Source organism: Pseudorca crassidens, chromosome 16 (genome assembly GCF_039906515.1).
Source record: "Pseudorca crassidens isolate mPseCra1 chromosome 16, mPseCra1.hap1, whole genome shotgun sequence".
Classification (NCBI taxonomy): domain Eukaryota; kingdom Metazoa; phylum Chordata; class Mammalia; order Artiodactyla; family Delphinidae; genus Pseudorca; species Pseudorca crassidens.
This window is the reverse complement of record NC_090311.1, coordinates 55,321,087-55,340,532: the sequence shown is the minus strand read 5'-3', so window position 1 is coordinate 55,340,532 and position 19,446 is coordinate 55,321,087. Positions and strand designations below refer to the sequence as shown.

The window sequence follows — 19,446 nt, the reverse complement described above, 5'->3', positions numbered from 1 at the left end:
CAAAAGGTGGGGGGGAGGTAAAGAAGTCGTCACAGTGCTCTGATGTTTTAGAATTAATAGAGAAGCGGTCAAAGCAATGATTCATGTTAGCAGTAGGTCAGAGATATATATCATGAGGGTTGCTGGAATCTACCCCCCCGCCACCACCACACAGTAAAACAAAATGATTACCTAAAAACTAACAAATGGGGGGACAGAATAATAAAAATGCTTGATTAATCCAAAAGGAAGAAAAGGAAGTGAAGGGAACATAAAACAGGCAGGACAACAGAAAAAAAACTGGAAGACGGTAAATATATCAGTCATGATTTAATCAGTGATTAAATACTCTGATTAAACGAGAAAGATTGTCACAGGTGTGTTCAAGTTGTGAAAACGCCTCGGGATGTACACTTTTCTGTAGATGTATGTGCGCTTTTCTATACATATTTATATCTCAATAAAATGAAAAAAGATGAAGTATCACAGTGGGTTGAAAAAACCCTACATGCTGCCTGCAGAGCCACGTAAATATAAATCTACAGAAAAGTATAAAAGGATGGAAAAAGGCAAACTATGCAAACACTAACCAAAAGAAAGCTGATGTGTTAATAATACTTAAACAAAATAGACTTTAAGGCCAGAAACATTTCTAGACATAAAGAAGGACATAATGATGAGTCAATTTAACAGTAAGATATAACAATTTAGAAATAACAATTTAAAGACCACTTCAAAATACATAATGAAAGAAAAAAAAAAAAAAACAACCCACTGAAGAACTGAAAGGAAGACTAGACATATGGCTGTTTTCCAAAGACATCCACTAGACATACACCAAATACACAAGAGATGGTGTCTACGGAAGAAAAGGGAAGGGAGAATCAAGCAACTATTACTGCCAAAACGTGAAGAGTCTATTTTACATTTAAAAATGTAAAAACCTACTCTTAGCTCAAAGGCCATATAAAAACAGCCAGACTTGACCCACAGGCTATGGCTTGCCAACCCCTGTCCTCACTGACAGTGACCTGTGGGCCATGAACAAAGGTGGGACTCACTCAACTCACTGTGACTAAGGCCCTAACTGAAACAATAAATAAGGAAAGAGAGGAGGAGGAAACCAGATGTCCCACCTTCTGAGGCCCTCTGCCACCTCCACACCCTGCCAGCAGGGAAGGCACACCTTCTGGGACAGTGGACACACACGGGGGTCCTCGGAGCAGCATTCACAGGAGGCTCCTGCTTCACAGGACAAATGAACCCTTCCACGGGGCAATCTGCCGAAGGATGTCTGATGCTGCCTAATACGCAACTCCAGGACCGGGTCAGCACCTGGCCCTGGGAGGATCTTGGAAGAATGGACACAGGAGGGGACTTCCCTGGTGGCGCCGTGGTTAAGTATCTGCCTGCCAATGCAGGGGACGCGGGTCGGATCCCTGGACCAGGAAGGTCCCACATGCCACGGAGCAACTAAGCCCGTGCGCCACAACTACCAAGCCTGTGCTCAAGAGCCCGTAAGCCACAACTACTGAGCCCACGCACCACAACTACTGAAGCCCACACGCCTAGAGCCTGTGCTCCGCAACAAGAGAAGCCACCGCCGTGAGAAGTCCGCGCGTTGCAACTAGAGAAAGCCCGTGCGCCGCAATGAAGACCCAACACGGCCAAAAAAATAAGAAAAAAAGAATGGACACACACAGGAGTAAGGCCAAACACGGCCAAAGATCTGCACAGTGGCCCTTGGTCACCAGCAAGCAGCCAGTAATAACCCCAAAACAAACTGGAAGCAATGCACTGGGCAGAGACTGCATTTTGCGCACCCAATACCCATCTTTCCTTTATTCCTTACTAACAGAACCTGCATTACTGAAGCCAGCAGGTCACCAGTGAAAGTCCTGCCTTCTCAGCCTCCCTCGCAGACTGAGCGGCCAATGAGGAATAAGTGGGAGACCAAGGGTGGGGTTTCCAGGTAAGCTGTTTAAAGAGGCACACTTTTGCCGTGCCCCTTCCTCCTCCCTGCTGCCTGAACGTGGACGTGATGGCAGAAGCTGCAATGACCACGGGAAGACCTTGAGGATGGAAGCCACACCCTACAGGTGGTAGACACTCTGAAGACAGTAGCACCGCCATCCCAACCCAGACACACATCCCTGGATCAGTTATGTGTGAAAGCAAAGCAAACTTCTATCTTGTTTAAGTCACTGTGGTGAGGCTCCTGTGGTCAACAGCACACCTCATCCTGCGAGCCTGCTGGAGAAAGCCAGCCCAGCCACTTGCCTTCAAAGAGTGGAATGGAGTCGTTGGAAAAGGTGTCCAAGGCAAGGAGGTCTCTCCCATCTTTGGACCCGCTGCGTTTATGCTTATGTTTCCTTCGAAAGAAGGACCTGCGTGCAGCCGCCGAGAGCGTCTTTGCGGTGGTGTTGTCATCCTTGACTTCAGACATGCTGAGCCTCCGGGAGAATTCTTGGTCCATCCTGTGGACAAGAGTACAGCAGCGCTGCGGAGGGCCCAGGGACCATCACCTCCCCACATGCCCAGCCGCGAGGAGAGCCAGAGCTGGGGCTCCAGGCTCCTCCCACATTCTCTACAGGTTTCCTGGCCGCTTCACCACCCACGCTACTGAGGACGCCATGGTGCCACTGCTGTGAGGGTGATACACACACACCAGTGCTGGGCAAGCTCTCAGAATACAGGGCCACCTCCTAGAGTCAGACGAGGGTCAGAAGGAGCTGCTAAGACAGCCTTCACGCATGACCGCTACAAGTTATGCCTCCTGCCACCAAGAGGAACGAAGCACAGATAGACACTGTAACACAGGAAAAACCTTGAAAAACATCACGCCAAGGATAAGGAGCCAGTCACAAAAGACCACGTGCTATATGACTCCATTCACGTGAAAGTCCAGACAGGGAAGTCTACAGAGACAGAACGATCAGTGGTCGCTCAGGGTTGACAGGAGGGGGCAGGGCAGACAGAAAGACAAGGCGGGGCAGCTAACGGGTCTTCTTCCTGAGGCGACGAAAATGTTCTCAAATCGACTACGGTGATGGTTGCACATCTGTGAAAATACTAAAAGCCAGTGAACTGTACACTCTGGGTAAATTGTATGGTATGTGAATCATGTCTCAACAAACCTGTTAAAAACAAAAAAGTGCTGTCTCCTAAGTTGCCCCTGTGCTTCTGTATAGCACTGACTTAAGTACAGCACTGACCTACACTAGGACCAAAATTGCTTTTTGGACAAGCAATCGTGGCAAAACGTACAGACCAGAAGCTGATACGAGCATCAGTATAAACCCCCATGAGCCCCAGCCCGCATCCCATGGGGCATCCCCGCAGGTGCCGCCCGCCCCAGCCCCAGGCCCAGACTCGAGAACACTCACACGTATTTGCTGGGGATCTGCCCGCGCTGGATCTTCTGGGCATTCTCATCCAGCTGCCAGGCCATCCAGGACCCAAATGAGCCCTGGGGCAAGGTGTCATCCACGTAGAGGATGTCATCTTTCTTAAAGCTCAGCTCATGCTCCACCTCTGCCAGCCGCTCATAGAGGGCCCTGGACCGGGCAGTGGAGAGGGCAGGTCAGGCCGCTGGCTGCCCTTTACAGCCATTCTCCTAGAGCCGCTCTCCTGCTCTGAACTTTCCCCAGACCCCAGAGGCTGATCAGGTCCAGCCTCGCCCCAGCCTAGCAGTGGTTCCCAAAGAGGGGAGCCCAGGCTCTACATGACAGGACAGAGACTGCCCTTTCCTCCCCTGAGACCAGGCTCCCTGGAGACAAGGGCTGCCTCATGCCCATCACATAAAAGACTTCTTGCCAAGGACCAAGGCCATTATCTCCATTCCAGATGGGCCTTTCCCATTGGCGTCCCTCCCCTGAGGCAAGGCTGACGGTTCCTACAGACTAGAAACTTCCCGGAAGGGAAACATGCCATCCTCAACTGAGGAGGGGTTCCCTAGAGACAGGGACCCCCACCCCACCTCACGGTACACGGTCGATCAGTGCTTTCCATTCTCGTGTGGCCTCAGATCTTAGGGGACATGAAGAAAGCTGAGCACCTCCCGGAAAACGCCCGAAGCCTGCCTCAGACACACACTACATATAGTACTTCGGGGTACCGTGGATGCCTTGACACCCACACACGCTGCAGAGGGATCTGCAGACCTGGGTCAGAGGAGACCGGGAGAGGAGCCTAGCCCACAGGAAAGTGAGGCTCTGTGGTCTCAAACTTCCCCACCAGGCCCTAAACCCTAAAGAGGGAGCCCATCTGGCCCTGGGAGCTTTCGAGGGTTTTTCTAAGTCATAAGCATCTCATCGTGAGCTTCCAATTTGGGGCCCAAGTAATAATGCTCACGGCCCCACCCTTTGGGGGCAAGAAACATGGGGACATTCACAGGGAACAGCCTTCACCAAAAGCCCCTCCCCTAGCCCCAAGTCCCCGGCAACCCTGGCCACTGGTACCTGATATAGAAGCTGTCGCCAGGCAGGCCCTTGACCTTGGTGAACTCCTCAGGGCGGTACTGCACCTTCAGGCGGACACTGTCCTTGGGCTTCAGCATCTCCACATAGACCTCCTCCACTGTCTTGTTGCGCACGTCCAGACTACCGTACTACCCAGAGACGGAGGACTGGGGTCAGAGGGCAGAAGCTGGGCATCTTGGGCACCCGCGAGAGGCCAGGTGTAGGGTAAGGGTGAGACTCAGCATCCCGTTCACTGGGCATCCATCTGCCCCACCTCCGCAGGTAAGGCTGAGTCCTCTGTTGAGTGTCTGCTCTACCCTCAACAGCTGCTCCCAGGAGAAACCCTGTTCTAGTCCCCTCGCAAGTAAGGCTTATTGGAAACACAGCCCTTCACCTTGCTTATGCTCCTTGCTATCTTTGAGTACCTAGGACCCACCTCCCCCACCCAACAGGAGACCCAATGAGCGGGAGATGGCCCTCGCCATCAGACCAGTCCTGAGTCCTCCCACTGACAACAGCAGAGCATCTCCCCTTCGGACACCAGTGCCCAAGCCGGGGCCCCCCTGCCCGCTTCCCCATGATCTACCCAGTAGGGGTCTGGGCAGCATCCAACACCCACACACAGCGGTCGCCAGCAGAGGCTGTGCTCCTCCACCTCCTGTGCCAACTGAGACGGCGGCAAGCCCGACGTGCGGGCGGAGAGCAGCCCGGCTGCTGCTCAGAGGGCGCAGAACTCACCTCAAGGACGAGGTCCCCAGGCACTAGGCCGTCGGGGCCCTTGGCAGGACTGTCGTCCTCCACCTCGGCCACGAACACCCCATGCAGGTTCCCACCACATAAGTGCACGCCAAGCTCCAGCTGGGACTTCTTGATGAAAACAACTCGTGGTTCTGGGGTCTTCTTGGTGGCATCTCCCACCATCCTTATGGGGAGGAAAATGAAGCTCTTCAATTGTGCACAGGGAGGGAGGAAGACATGAGAAAGATGAAACAGTGGTGACGCCCTAACCGTTTTCTGCTGCCCCCCCCCCCAACCCCGCCACGGTCTCACGAGCTCTCAGAACCACAGGAGCCGGGAGGCGGGCCGACACAGCCTCTAGTTCTAGTGACCCGGTTTGTAGGCAGGATGCTGAGGTTTGGTAGAGGTGAACACGTGACCCCGGGTCACAAAGCCACTTGGGAACAGAGTGGACATCAACACCCCTGCTTTCCAGCCCAGCTGTCCATCACACACCATGGGCTATGTCTTGCCCACCTGGACTGCACTTGTTTTCCTAACTCTATTCTTCTGCAGAGAACTGCAGAGCCAGGCTCACCAGCCAGGGCACAACTCATCCAGCAAATGTTTACTGAGCAGCTTCTATGGCCCAGATGGCACTAAACCAAGAAGCAGGGCCCCTTGCCTCAAGGAACTCACAGCACAGGGACACTGAAAGGCTGGCAAACAAACTGAGTGAAGGAGACGGGACAGCAACAGAACCGAATGAGCAGGACCTCAGCGGGGGAGCCAGCTGGTGACGAAAATTTTGCTGCAGGTAAGTGTAGCCATAATGGGCACAGTGAACGGTCACAAGTAGGAAAGCCCTGAAGATGTCCCAGCTTCCAGCCTCAAACTTCTGTGAACAGTTCATTAAAGTCGAACCCGAGAAAGGGCTCTGTCCAAGACTGAAGAGTGACTGCCTCAGGACCCAGCCTGTGTGACCCTCCCCCACCTCCCCGCCAGCTCCTGCCCACACTAATGCCGCTCCCTCCTCCGGACATCTCTTCACGCCCGCCCTTTGCACGGCTAACCCCTGCTCATCCCGTGATGAGCTGTGACTTAGCTGTCACTGCCCTGCCATGCTCCTCATGACTGTTCCATTGCGGCCCCTGGCGCCCCTCCCAGCACTCCGGCCGTGCTGCACATGCCTGGACACTGGTCTGCCACCCTCAAACCTAGAGCTCCTTGGGGGCAACACCGCTGTTGATGGCCAGAGCCCGGGGCCTGGCTGGGGGATGACCGTGGGATTCTGTCTAAGGACAGAACCAGAAAACAAGTGAGTGAGAAAAGGAGGAGAGAAAGAAAAAAGGCAGAACTAAGAATAAGTCAAGTGAGAAAACGAAGAGAAAAAAAGGGAGAGAGGGCAGGACGGAGGGAGGAAAAAAGGACTGGCGTGCTCGCCACCCCAAATTCTGACAAGCCGGTGTGCCGGCTGCAGCGCAGGGTGGCGCTGGGACCCACGTCCCCCAGAGGATGTGCTTGGGCCCCAACAATGGCCCCCCGGACCCACCCCGCTCAGCCAAGTGCACGGATGGAAGGCTTGTGGCATGCATCTGCTGACCTGGAGCCGGGGGTGCTCTGCTTGGCCGGGGGTGTGCCAGGGCCCTCGTCCTGCTCCATCAGTGGGTCAATGACAGAGGGATGCTCCGGGGTGGTGGCACTGCTGCCCTGGAGAGTGGAGTGGGGACTGACAGGGTCCAGGTGGGAGCTGGGGACAGGACAGGAAGAGTGAGGAGTAGCATGCAGCCGGCCGGAGCCACCCCATCTCTGGTGGCGACCAGGTCTGGGACGTGAACAAGGACCAGGTCACGCAGCTCTGTGACCCGAACCCTGAGGAGAGCAGGCGCCTCAGGAGCCTGGACTCGGTCACCCAGCTGCAGGATCTGCCTGTCCTCAACTCGGGGATCCTCTGCAAAGGGGTCAGCCTGGCGACCCGTGAATTCACTGTTCTCTTTTCCTCTGCATGTGCATTTCAGCCCTTCCCTTCACAGGCGCTGCATGGCAGGGGCACGTCTCACCCTTTCCTCACCTGTCCTGCCACCCACAGCACAGAGGCAGACGGGGGCAGGTGTCCAGTGTCTGCTCGTGGAGTGGGGCCAGACCACTCTGTGGGAGCATCCGCCCAGGGCCGCAGCTCCTGCCTGCTCCACATACCCATGCCGGGGCTTCCTGCTGCACGCGGGACCCAGCCACCCGTTTCCACACCCTATTTCAGGAGGGAAAACCATCCCTCCATATGTCCCTTCTCCAAAACCCAGGGCTGGTCAACTCCTCTCTCATGGCAGCAGAATCCCCAGAACTTGCAGCTGGCACGTAGGTCTCCCCACAGCGAGCCACGCACCTGCCGCACCCGTCTCTCTTCCTGCGGCCCCCATGCCCCCTAGGAGGCCAGGGCCTCACCTGGACCGGGAGTGGCCGCTCAGCTGGTGCATGTGTGGGTTGTACTGGGCCAGGATGGTGATGGTGTCGCACTGCTGCCCGATGATGAGCCGGGCCTGCTGCTCCGTGGCGCTCCGCAGGTTTATGCCATTGAACTAGGAGACACCAGGAGCGGGCTCAGTGATGGCAGAGGAGGGCGTGGAGGAGGGCCTGGGGACTCAGGAAGGGAGGAGAGGAGAGGAGAGGAGGGAGAGGACGGCAGCTCCCGCTCACCTCAAGTAACTGGTCCCCGTACTCAAGGCCGGCCTGGTGAGCGATGCTCCCCCCGGTCACCTTGGAGACGTAGACACCGCCCTTCTCCCCGCTCACGATGGAGATGCCCAGCGGCTCCGAGCCCTTCTGCAGCTTCACATGGCGTGGCTCCTCCACGTAGGGCCTTGGAAGAGAGCCAACAGTTTTGGGGACTCAGGCTCAAAGGAAAGGTCTGGGGAAGATCTGAGGTCAGGCATGCAATCACTACGCAGAAAGGGCCAGGGGGCACAGACGCTCCTATGATGACACAGCTGGATGGGAACACGATGAAGTCCACCTTTGTACGACGGTGATACACAACCCCATGCAATACAGACACGACCCCCCACCCGCGGATGGACACAGAAGCACCCAGTCCCAAAGACACCAAGAAGGGTCTGTGTGAACTATAAACACTGATATGCGCGGGGAAAAGGCACGCAGGTTTCCCTAACAGGAGAGGAGTGGCCTCACAATGTGCAACGTACAAACCTCCAATGGGGTCTCAAGACGCCCTTGGGGCAAAAGGACTGCTTTCTGGGGTGATATTCACCCAAGAAGGGGCAACATTAAATATCAGTTTTTATATTTACCAGGACACAGGAGGATGCAAAGTGATCATGAGATTAAGCTGCTGCAAACCGGAGGCACTAAAAAGGGAGCGGGGAGGCTGGGAGCAAGGCGGCACCATGCACCCACTGGCCCCGGGGAGCCGCCCACCGCACCGCGGGGGATAAGGGGCGCAGGGGGGGCTGGGGTGGGGACCTCCTGTCGGGCCAACCTCACGCTCCTCAGGGAGGAGGACCTGGGCCTGGCAGCCACAGGCAGTCTCAGGAGGGATCTGTGGTGGTGGAGGCATCTGGAAGGTGCAAAAGGTTAGAAAGCAGAGCGGGGGTGATCGGGGGAGGAAGACAACCACAGACGCCTGGAACGTGACAGACAGACAGACAGACAGACAGTTAAGTGACCCCGAGCCGCCAGGACCCCCGCTGCATGCTGCCCGAGCTCCTCCTCAGGACAAGACTGCAGCCAAAGGCCAGGGGAGGGGACAAGCAGAGCACCACCCCCGAGGGCTCCCTCCTCCAGAGCACATGTCAGGGAGGGGTGGGGGGGTGGGGGGGTGGTCCACGTGCTGAAGGGCAGGCAGGCAGAGGGGGGCCCTTTGGGAGGGAATCCTTACTTTTTAATCCCCCGAATGATTTAAAATTTTTATAATATGCACAAGAGTTTTGTCAGAACAATAAGGCTGCTTTGTAAAAGAAGTTCATAAAGTATACTTAACACTACAAACAGCTTAAAACATAACATTAAGGAGGAAGTTTATGTATGTAAAACAACATAAATAAAGCATGTATTTAAACTGTATATATACATACACACACACCTCAGAAGGTGAAATAACAGCAACTGAACCTCGGGTTGATGAGATTATGTGACTTTTTTCCTTTCTACTTTTCTAGTTTTCCCAGTTTTCTATAACGATAGTTAACTTGAGACTGAGCAAAAGAGGGACTATTTTTAGTAAGTAACCCATTCTTCAGTCAGGTCACACACGTTAAAATTTATGTCACCTAAGCGCTGTGAAGGCAGGAATCACCGACACTGACGCACACACTCGCTCACACACACACACCGGTTCTCTGTGCACCGCGGAGAAAGCTAAGGGGATGTCTGAACCGCATGTGATAAGGCCCCTTCTGCTTCTAAGGAGCCCCCTTCAGTGGGGGGAAAGTCTTGTTCTCTCAGTGACCTGAGCTGGGGGTTCGGTAAAACCTCACACCCCCAGGGCCGGTTTGTGCTCCTGTCTGCACGATGCAGGTGAGGCCATCATGAACACATCCACGCGAACTGTGCTGACTCCCCTGGGGGCCCAGGCGCCTTGGCGGTTATGGGTACGCTCTGTTCTCCAGTTTACACTTGCCAGGTGTGCTGTCTTACAGGTTCAGATCGTAAATGAGATTTTCTTAACTATGGGCCCACCCAGCAGCGTCTCTCCCATGGCTTGCAGCTACAAGGGTCCTCAGCTTTCTGGATGTAAGTGGAGGAGAGTAGCTCTAGTCCTAGATCCTAAGTGACTAGATACAGGTAAGTTCAAGTTTAATCCAATCTCCCACTAGGATCTAGACAGAACCCTTTAAATAGATAGATACGATCTGGTAAATCCCACTCTGAAGAACACCAGAGGTGGATGAGGAACGTGCAGAGCTTGTGCAGGAAGGGACCAGCCCTGAGAGGAGGCACGTCTGGACTGACAGCTGAGATCGGCCTGCATTTCAAAATGAACCAATAAACGGCTAAGCTGTACATGTATGCTTCACACACTCTCTTCCTATGTGTATTTTATCTCACAATAAAAAGCTTGGGGGGCGGGGGGAGGGAGCAAGCGATACAGCTGTGTTCTGGGGCCAAAAAGAAAAGGGTAAGAAGGAGTCCTGGGACTTCCCTGGTGGTCCAGTGGTTAAGACTCCACTCTTCCACTGCAGGGGGCAGGGGTTTGATTCCTGGTTGGGGAACTAAGATCCCGCATGTTGCGTGGTGCAGTCAAAAGTTCAAAAAAAAAAAGAGTCCTGATTCTAATTAGTATAGGCCAGTCACTAACCATGTGACCACAGACAGACCACTCCAACTTTCTGGCCTCAGTTTCCTCATCTTTAAAATGGGGCCGATGACGATGCCGCTGATCACAGGGTTATGTGAGGACTTCACGACTTATTACGTGGAACGTGCTTAAGCAAGGGCCTGGGGAGCAGTGAACGGCATCACTCCATCACGGTCACTGTCAGGTCGTCCCCAGCATCACGTGCTGGAGCCCCCCTCCTCCCGTGGGCACTCAGTGGAAGGAGCTCACCCTGCTCCTCCAACTGGCCATCCACGTGCGCCCCTCCTCCTGCATCACGTGTCCACAGGACTTCCTCGTGACGTCCTGGAGCAAGACACCAGGGGATGCTAGGCGACCCAAACGCCTGCAGCCTCGCCGGAGGTCAACTCTGTCGGAACTCCCCAAACCGCACCACGCCCGGGGCCGAGGGCGCGGCCGAGCGCTGGCCCGCTACAGCAGCGCGCCATCCTCCCCTGTGCCCACTCACCTGTCCTTTCTGCGCTCCCCGAGGGCCGCGGGGTTGACGGCAATCCTGGGCAATGTGGCGGCTGAGGTCTGGGATGGGCTACAGGAGGACAGGCCTTCGACATTCAGAGGAGACTGCGGGGGAGTGCTGCACTCCGAGTGGGACAGCGAGCCTGCCGAGAGGGGTGGGTGAGGGCCGGGCCTGCACCTCCGCTCCCGCAGCCCGGACGCACGGCCATGCGTGCGGGTGCCTTGTGCCTCGTGCCTCACACTCCCCCCTGCATCTCCCGCCAGGGCCCGGGTCCTGGCCCTGCCAGCATAACTGATGGCTGAGACCGGGAGTGAACTGTGAGCAGTGCCCAGACACCCCACCCTGAGGACGGAGGGTGTCAGCACGGGGAAGGGCCACTGAGAAGTTCTCACCTCTGTCAGAGCCCATGACAGACCGCGGATATCTTGGCGTTGATGGGATTTTAATGCGTTCTGCCTTAAACTGCAAGTTGCTCGAAGACCCTGTGGTTCCACAAGGGGACAAAACTTTAGGCCTGCAATTAAACAGCACCCCTCACTCCCTCACCACCATCCTAGCAGTCAGGAAACATACACGGTTATGACAGAATGAAAGTGGGCCCTGCCATTTATCCCCAAGGGGGTCTCAATGTGGAACAGTCAGGGAAAGCAGAGGCCTAGCCCCAGTACGTGAATAAACCGTGCAGGGCTAGGCTGCTTCAGAACAGCATCCCACAAGTCTCGCTTCCAGCCCCGAACAGAGACAGCACCCCACGCGACAGGCGCGACTGCCGGTCTTGTGTCCACAACGCCGGAAGCAGCTCCACCAGAGTCTCTTTGAGACAACTGCTAGCCTCGACTCTGGGGTGCGTTTTCCGTAAGTGATCGGCAACATGACATCCCCCAGAATGACCTCAGGGTCAGGGAGCAAGGCTCCTGGGCCAGGGGTCACCAGAACAACTATACGGCCACCGTGGGAAGCTGCAGGAAGGCCACAGGAAAGGGCTCTGGCTGCAGCGTGGAGCCGGCCTCGGGAGAGGGGCTGTGTGTGTGGGCCGCCAGGAGGTCTGGGCACGAGGATGCGGGTAGAGATGAAGAAAGACTGCTGCCTGCTCTGGCGAGAAGGCGCCAGTGGCTCAGTTACCGAGGCGGGCGCTGGAGGGCAGGGAGTTGCACCCGTGGGAGGCTCTCATCTCAGAGCAGTCGCTGCAGGCCCTGGGGCTCAGATCCAGGCTCAGGCGGCCCTGGTGCTGGACACTGTCGAAAAGCAGACAAGTGAGGGGCTCGGGAGAAGGACCAGGTCAGGATAACAAGTGGCTGGCCACCCTGAGGCCCTCTGCCAGCTCAGGGAGGCCCAGAAGCGGCTCCCAGTCGGCCGAGGACGGTGACTGCCTGCAGCCACGCTCAGAGGGCTCTGCAAGCGCCAGGCCAGGACCAAGCTCACTGGGACAGAGGGCTTTCTGCAGGGACGCACAGAGGCTCTGCCTCCTGGGCGGGCACGGAGGGGCAGGACGGCACCGAGGCTCTCCCTAGAGGAGCCCGTCCCTGGAAACGGGAGAGCTGAGGGCGGGGAGCCCGCGTTGCCCACGTCGGGCTGGCCCGCATTCAGGCCCGACGATGACCTCTTCTAGCTGTGAGACTACATCTCTTGCCTGCTTAGGGCCTTCCAGGGGTCTTCACTGTACTCAAAATAAAACCCAAACTCTGGGTTTGTGCCCTATGATGTGGGCCTTCCTCCTGACTCACCGTCTCTTTGCCAAGCTCCCCTACTCTCTCCCTGGAGCCCACTGCACCATTCTCAGATGCCCGGGCTGCAGCACCTACAGCCCTCCTTCCTGGAGGCTCCTCCCCAAGTCGTACAACTGGCCTCTTCTCAGCCTTCTAGTCACGGCAGCATCCCCCTGCACGGGGCCCTCTCCACCGCCCAATATAACTTGCCACCCTCTTCCAAGTCACAGCCTAGCTTGTCAACACTTTAGGGTCTTTAGGGCCATTCAGCACCATCTGGTATCACTCTGTTCTCTTTTTTGGTCGTTCCCCACTCCCCACCTCGGCCCCGGCCACTTGAACACAAATGCCACAGGAGATGAAGTCTGTCTACTTAATTTTTCACTGTAGCCCTCTAGAACTATAGCAGTCCACGGCATGTAGTCTGTGCTCTATTAAAACCTGTCAAGTAATCGAATGAATGAGTGACCTTGAGCCAATCCATTCATTTTCTTAAGGCTCAGTTCCTCATCTATCAACCAGAGACAGTAATAGTAGGGTGGCTCTGGTGACCAAGTGAGATGACGCTTATAAAGTTCTGAGGACAGTACCTGGCATGTGAGCGCTCAGCTATCAGCTGCCTTCTCTACCATCGTCCTACAAATACCTTTTCAAGCTCCACGCTGGTAAATAAAGAGAGTGACCTTAAAGTTTCCTTTCCCCGGGGCCCCAGCGCTGCTCTACCCGGCCTCTTCCCAGCTAGGCAAGGGAACCCCTCTATACACAGTGGCCTTATGCCCAGGTGGGCTTGGATGGCTGGGGTACAGGGAAGCACAGGTGGCTTCACATACCTGGGATGCAAACCCTGGGGGCCAGCCTCTCTGGGGACAGGCGGAGAGCTGCAAGGGCCGACCCTGTGGCTGCGCACGGTGTAGATGGGGTTCCTCAGGACGGAGCTCACAGTGGTGCTCGGGGTCATACTGCGGGGAACAGTGCCTGCAAATGGGCAGGGTGAGACAGTGGCCTCAAAGCATCCAGCCAGCCCCAGATCTATGCAAGCTTCTGGCCCTGCTCCACCTGTAAGGCAGGAGAACCCTCTTCAGTGCTTCCCATTTCCCAGGCTGCTATGGGGAGAAAGCACTCTGAAAAGCTAAAAAATGTCACTGATAGAAGACTGAACACTCCAGACAGGTCAGTAGTGGCTAGATCTTTGAGGACACACAGCAGCTCCCTGCAATGACAGTCTCCACTCTCCCTGGGACTGGGCGGCCCTGGGAGCCCGCATCGACCCTCCTCCCCGGCCCTGCCCTGCCAGCTCACCCACAGACGCCCTGCTGGGGTAGAAGGGGGGGTTGCTGTGCCGGCTGGAATGCCCTGGCGAGTAAGGGGACCACTCCTGGAGATCTGGGGAGAGCTCTCCACTGGCCGGGACGCTCTTCTGCTCCTGCAGAACCAAAGGCAAGAGGCAGTGGCTGGAAACAGGGAAACACACAGGCATTTGCAAGCGATTTCTATCCCTTACGCCCTAGCTTCTCCCACTCAGACACATGACGTGACATTTGGGAGAGATCGTTAACTCGTTTATTCATTCACGTTGCCTTACACATCTGGAAGAGAAGAACTTCCTTCAAAAATACTTTGGAAGAAAACCACACAGCAAGAATCTGTTCTTTCGAATAAACAGCTTTTGTGTGTAGAGAGGGTGGAACACATGGGTGCATCGGGCACACGTATGCAGCAACTCCACACAACCTGCCCAGCCGTGTGAAGCTCCGTGTCTGCTGAAAGTAGCAGGGATTTGTTCTGCTCACAGCAATCTCTCCCTTCTGGAAATGACCACAGCACCCACAAAAACAAGCCGGCCTGTCCTGCTGCCGGCTAACAGATTCACACGTGCTATCTTGACTCCCTAAATCCTTTGAGGTGGGTCCTTGCCACTTGGGTTTATTGCAATACAAGTTCAAAAGCTTCTTGCTCAATAAGCAAATCAAACCCCAGACCCAAGGAAGCGTTGCCCTCTTGGTGTCGTATTACCGCTATCACGCACACCCCAGGCTGCTTTCTAATCTCCTAAAGGGAGACTGCTTCCTGCGGGCACTCACCTGCCATCCCCTCCCCTTCTCCCGGGCAGGTGCTGAGAGCAGAGGCAAAGGAGCCAGGGCTAAGCCTGAGCTGGGGGATGCCAGTGCGGGCGGGCGCAGGTCCCTGTGTGGCCCGCCCCACCTCCACCTCCCCCTGACCCACTCCAGGGCTGAGCTCTACCTCCAGGAACTGAGCAGAGATCACTACTGGAGCGAGCTTGGGCCGAAAGCTGGGAGCAGACTTTGGCCGGCGGCGCTTCTGCCCCAGCTCGTCCATCTTCTGGGAGGTGAGGTCCTCGTCACAGGACTTCTTGGCCGGCAGGTAGGAGGAGTCCCCGTCCCCTTCAGGGTAGTAGCTGGAAGCAATGCGGACCCTGGCCTTGCGAGGGGGCGAGGCGTGCATGGGCTCCCCGGGGTCCATGTCGGGGGGCAGGGCGCTCGGGGGGCTGGTGGATGGGGAGCTGCCCACTAGAGTGGCCTCTGACTCAGAACTGGTTTCCAGTTTGTGCTGGAACTTAATAGAGTCACCCCTCCTGGGAGGTTTTGGGGGCGTCAGAGGTCCCACCCTCTTGGAGGGCAGGGGGGAGTAAGCAGGCCCAGGGCCTGGGAGCAGGTAGTCTATTTTGGGGGGCGTCTGGGGGCGTTTGAAAGTGTTTGGGTCAAAGATAGACTTTCTTTGCTTTGGCTTCTTGTAAACGGAGAGCTTCTCGGGTCCTGCCGCGGAGCTGAGCACAGCCTTGGGCCAGGTCCCGCCGCTGTTGGCATTCTCGGGCTCTGCCTTGTCCAGGCGGGCCTCTGCCTCCCCACAGGGGCCCACCTCAGTCTCGAAGGGCAGCAGTGGCCGCCGGCTACGCACGTCCACCGGCCCAGAGCCACGCTCCCCCGAGGCGTCCGAGCGGAAGGGGCTCAGGCTACGCTCGGAGGCGCTGGGACAGGCCTGGGGGGAGCCGGGGAAGGTTCCCCCGGGGAACGGCTTGTGCAGGAAGGAGCTGCTGCCTCCTGGGGGGCCAGACTCCTTCCTGTCCTCCAGCCTGTCGGCGTAGAAGATGTCCGTCTGCGTGGAGTTGTTGTGCTGCATCAAATTCCGTTTATTCTGAGCCTGGACCTCCGGGCCGTGGGCTCGGAAGCTCAGCATCTTATCAGAGTCCTTGATGTTTTCAAAGATGTTCTGGCCGCTCCACGACGCGCTCTGAGGGAACACCTAAGTAGGGGTTGCAGAGGAGGGAGGAAGAGAGCCGGTGAGACCGCACGACCTGGAGCTGCCACCAAAAACCACCCCTGGAGGTAGAGCGATGGTCAGGAATGGGCCACACACACCCCAAAGTTGGACAGATGGACAGACGTGCAGGCATGTACACCTCGCCAACAGGTGACGCTTGCTCACAGCCAGGCCACTGGGAACCCACAGGAAAGACACAAAGTTCCCTTGACTTTGAGCATTTTCTGAAATCACCTGCACTGTGTCCTGCCTATTTTTTAAAATTATTAAATGTAAATATAAAAAATTCACTATTAAAGGCATCTTACAGTACACCTAGACAATGGAATATTATTCAGTGATAAAAAGAAACAACCTATCAAGCCATCAAAAGACATGCAGGAACCTTAAATGCACAGGACTAAGTGAAAGAAGCCAATCTGAAAAGGCTGCATGCTATGTGAGTCCAGCTATATGACGTTCTGGAAAAGGCAAAACTACAGAGATAGTCAAAAGATCAGCGTTTGCCGGGGGTTGAGGGGGAGGAAGGGATGAACAGGTGAAGCCCAGAGGCTCTTCAGGGCACTGAAATCACTCTGCAGGATACTGTAACGGCGGATACGTGTCATTATACATTTGTCTAAACCCGTAGAATGTACAACCCCAAGAGTGGATCCTCACGTTAACTACAGACTTTAGTTAATACTAATGTATTAATATTGGCTCATCGATATCACAGAGCGGAAGATATGAGAACTCTCTGTACTAACTCAACTTTTCTGTAAACCTAAATCTGTTCCCCAAAAAGGCTATTAATTTTAAAATAATTTTTTAAAATATCTCTTAATGAAGTAGATGAGCCTTTTTCCAACCTTCTTAGAAAAGCTGATAAGAAGTACAATAAACGCCCTTAAACCCATTTAGATTCAACAATATTTTGCCCAATTGTCTGTATCTACTTATACTGCAGATCATTCGAAAATAAGTTACAAATATGACATTTCACCCGAACAGCTTTAGCACGCACTTCTCCCAAATAAGGCCATTCTCCTGTATGACCCCAATACCATCATTATACCCAGGAAAAGTAACAATTCCCTAAGATCATCTCATTATCCAGTCCAGATCCAAATGTACCCCCCACCTCCAAAATGTCCTTCATAGCTAGGTTTTTTTGTTTCTGGGTTTTTGGTTTTGGTTTTGGTTTTGAAACCAGGATCCAGTCAGGGTTCACGCATACCTTGCACTTATAAATCAAGACCTTTTTTCCAAGGATCCCAGTGATGTGGAGAAGTGGCTTGCGTACAAGGAGCTGGGGTTCTGCCTGCCCCAAAGAGGGCGAGAGCAGAGCCAGTGAAGGGCGGGGGCCCTTACCTTCAGGAGGGAGAGGGTCAGGGAGTCCTGGCAGCTCCGCAGCAGAGATTCACACTCATTCAGAGACTTGTTGTCCAGTGCAATGCCATTGATCTAGGGCCAACAGAGAGCCCGTCAGGCCCACCACCAGGATAGGGGTTCTGCCTAGCTGCTGACCCACGCTGGACAGTGGGCCTTGTTCTGTAAGGTGCCCCCGTCTGGAGCTGGCAAAGGAGAGAAAGCCCCTCCCCAGTTAAGGCCCTCAAAGTCCAGTTATGGGGCTTCTGAGGCAAATGAAACACACAGCCTTGAAAGCACTCTGGGGAAGTGACTTTGACTGACTGGGACCAGAACACCACGGGTCCCAGAGGGACATCCCGGACCCGCCGCTTCCTGCTGCGTGATGCTGGACCACGGCTCAGAACTCCTTCAAGAGCAAAAAGGAAAACAGACACGGACGCCCCCCCAGGGGCGCGAGGAGACTGAAAACAAGATCATGATGTGGGAGGCTGGACCCACGTGACATGAAGTATCATCGCAAAGACTCCTACAGCCCCTCACGCCTGAGTCTCTGTCCGCACCCCTCTCAGACACGTTCCAGTGCTTTTTAAAAGTGTATGTGCAATAGGTGAACGGTGAGGCTGGGGTGCACCCATACCATGGAGTCCTACCCGGCTTCGAGAAGGACCACAGCATCAGCACATCCAACCACGTGACGGAGCTCACAGCACGAAGCCAGGTGGAAAAGGCCATCTCAAACGGGCAAGTACTAGACTCTACTCATACAATATCCTCCAAACGACAGAATTACAGAGCTGGGGAACAAAGTAGCTGCCAGGGCTTATGACGGCAGGGAGGGGGCATGCTTAGGACTGCGGGGGTCAACAGACAGGGGTGACACGAGGGAGATCTTTGTGGTGGTGGACAGCCCTGTTTTTTATCCCAAAATGTGATAACAGATTTCATAGTTACGTAAGATGTAACCATTAGATGTTAACTGGATGATGGGTACGTAGGACCTTTCTGTACTATCTTTGCCACTTCACTTTTTAATATTGTTTAACATTATAACTGAATTATAATTATTTCTATAATTATTTCAAAATTGAAAGTTAAAAATATATATATATTCAGAGTGATTATCTTGGGGTGGTAGATTAATTTGGTTGGTTTTGTTTTTCTTTATAACTTCCCCACATCTTAAGAGTTTTTCGTATTGGCCATATTGCTTTCAAACTCCAGCTCGCCCCCAAATCTGAAAAACACTGGCAAAGATGTGAAGTAATGAGCTCCCCCAAACACAGCAGGTGGGACTTCTCTGAAGCACAAGGAGGGACATCACATCACGTGTTGAATGCTTATGCCCTCTGATCCAGCAATTCCCCCACCCGGGACTCTATCCCGTGGCGGGACACAGCAGTGGCCATGAAGCACTATTACAATGGCAAAAAATGTCCTGACTGTCCATCAGGAGACCGGCCCAAAGGCCACTAAGGAACATGCAGTTACTGAAATGACTGAGACAGATCTAAAGATGTGAATCTGGAAGAATCTCAAGGCACGCTGTTAAAAACAGAAAGCAAGGTTAGCAGCAGCACAGTATACTATGATCACATCTAAGTTTAAAAAAGAAAAAAAAAGTGGGAGATATACGTTTTGAACGTTTGGGGGAGAAAACACAATGAACTGTTAAAAGTAGTTGCCCTTAGGATGGGAACTGGGAGATGGGGAGTCTAGAACCAGAGGAAGGGTTCCCTGAGACTTACAGCCACAATCCTGTCTCCCACGGCGAGGGACCCCTCTTTGGCAGCCGGGCTTCCAGGCACCACGGCGGCAGCATACACTCCATTCTCCAGGCTGATGCCGCTGTCTGCAAACCAGAGGTCCCCGGTTAACCCCTGCCCGGGTTGCATGGCCCTCTGGTTGTCTCATCTTGTCTTTACGAGATAAACTTTTAAAAAGGATGTTGGCAGACTGCAACCTGTCCATCCCAGCACCCCGCCCAGGTCACACCACCCAGGGACCGCGTCAGGTCTGGTCTGGCGAATCAAACAATCAGAGACAAGCAAGACCCAGGACCCAGACGGCCCCGTAGCGTGAAGCACATGGGCTGCACTGAAACCACATCAACGCCTAGTTCTGCCCGAAAACACATGCGATCTCTCT

The 19,446-nt window shown here is 54.6% G+C and overlaps 1 protein-coding gene across 3 annotated transcripts in view; it reads right to left on the bottom strand.

The window, feature by feature from the left end:
• Positions 1-19,446, bottom strand: part of DLG5 (discs large MAGUK scaffold protein 5) — a 121,150-nt gene that overhangs the window by 9,695 nt on the left and 92,009 nt on the right. For 2 of the 3 annotated variants that reach the window (XM_067710400.1, XM_067710401.1), the window contains exons 13-27: positions 19,047-19,150; positions 17,302-17,394; positions 14,911-15,930; positions 13,969-14,092; positions 13,500-13,644; positions 12,086-12,198; positions 11,356-11,445; positions 10,955-11,105; positions 7,851-8,013; positions 7,599-7,732; positions 6,760-6,906; positions 5,178-5,361; positions 4,440-4,588; positions 3,366-3,536; positions 2,260-2,456 (exon numbers count right to left, since the gene is read on the bottom strand). In XM_067710400.1, the coding sequence (XP_067566501.1) occupies positions 2,260-2,456; positions 3,366-3,536; positions 4,440-4,588; positions 5,178-5,361; positions 6,760-6,906; positions 7,599-7,732; positions 7,851-8,013; positions 10,955-11,105; positions 11,356-11,445; positions 12,086-12,198; positions 13,500-13,644; positions 13,969-14,092; positions 14,911-15,930; positions 17,302-17,394; positions 19,047-19,150 (2,985 nt within the window). The remainder of the gene's footprint in view (positions 1-2,259; positions 2,457-3,365; positions 3,537-4,439; positions 4,589-5,177; positions 5,362-6,759; positions 6,907-7,598; positions 7,733-7,850; positions 8,014-10,954; positions 11,106-11,355; positions 11,446-12,085; positions 12,199-13,499; positions 13,645-13,968; positions 14,093-14,910; positions 15,931-17,301; positions 17,395-19,046; positions 19,151-19,446) is intronic. The other variant, XM_067710399.1, reaches the window with a different exon arrangement.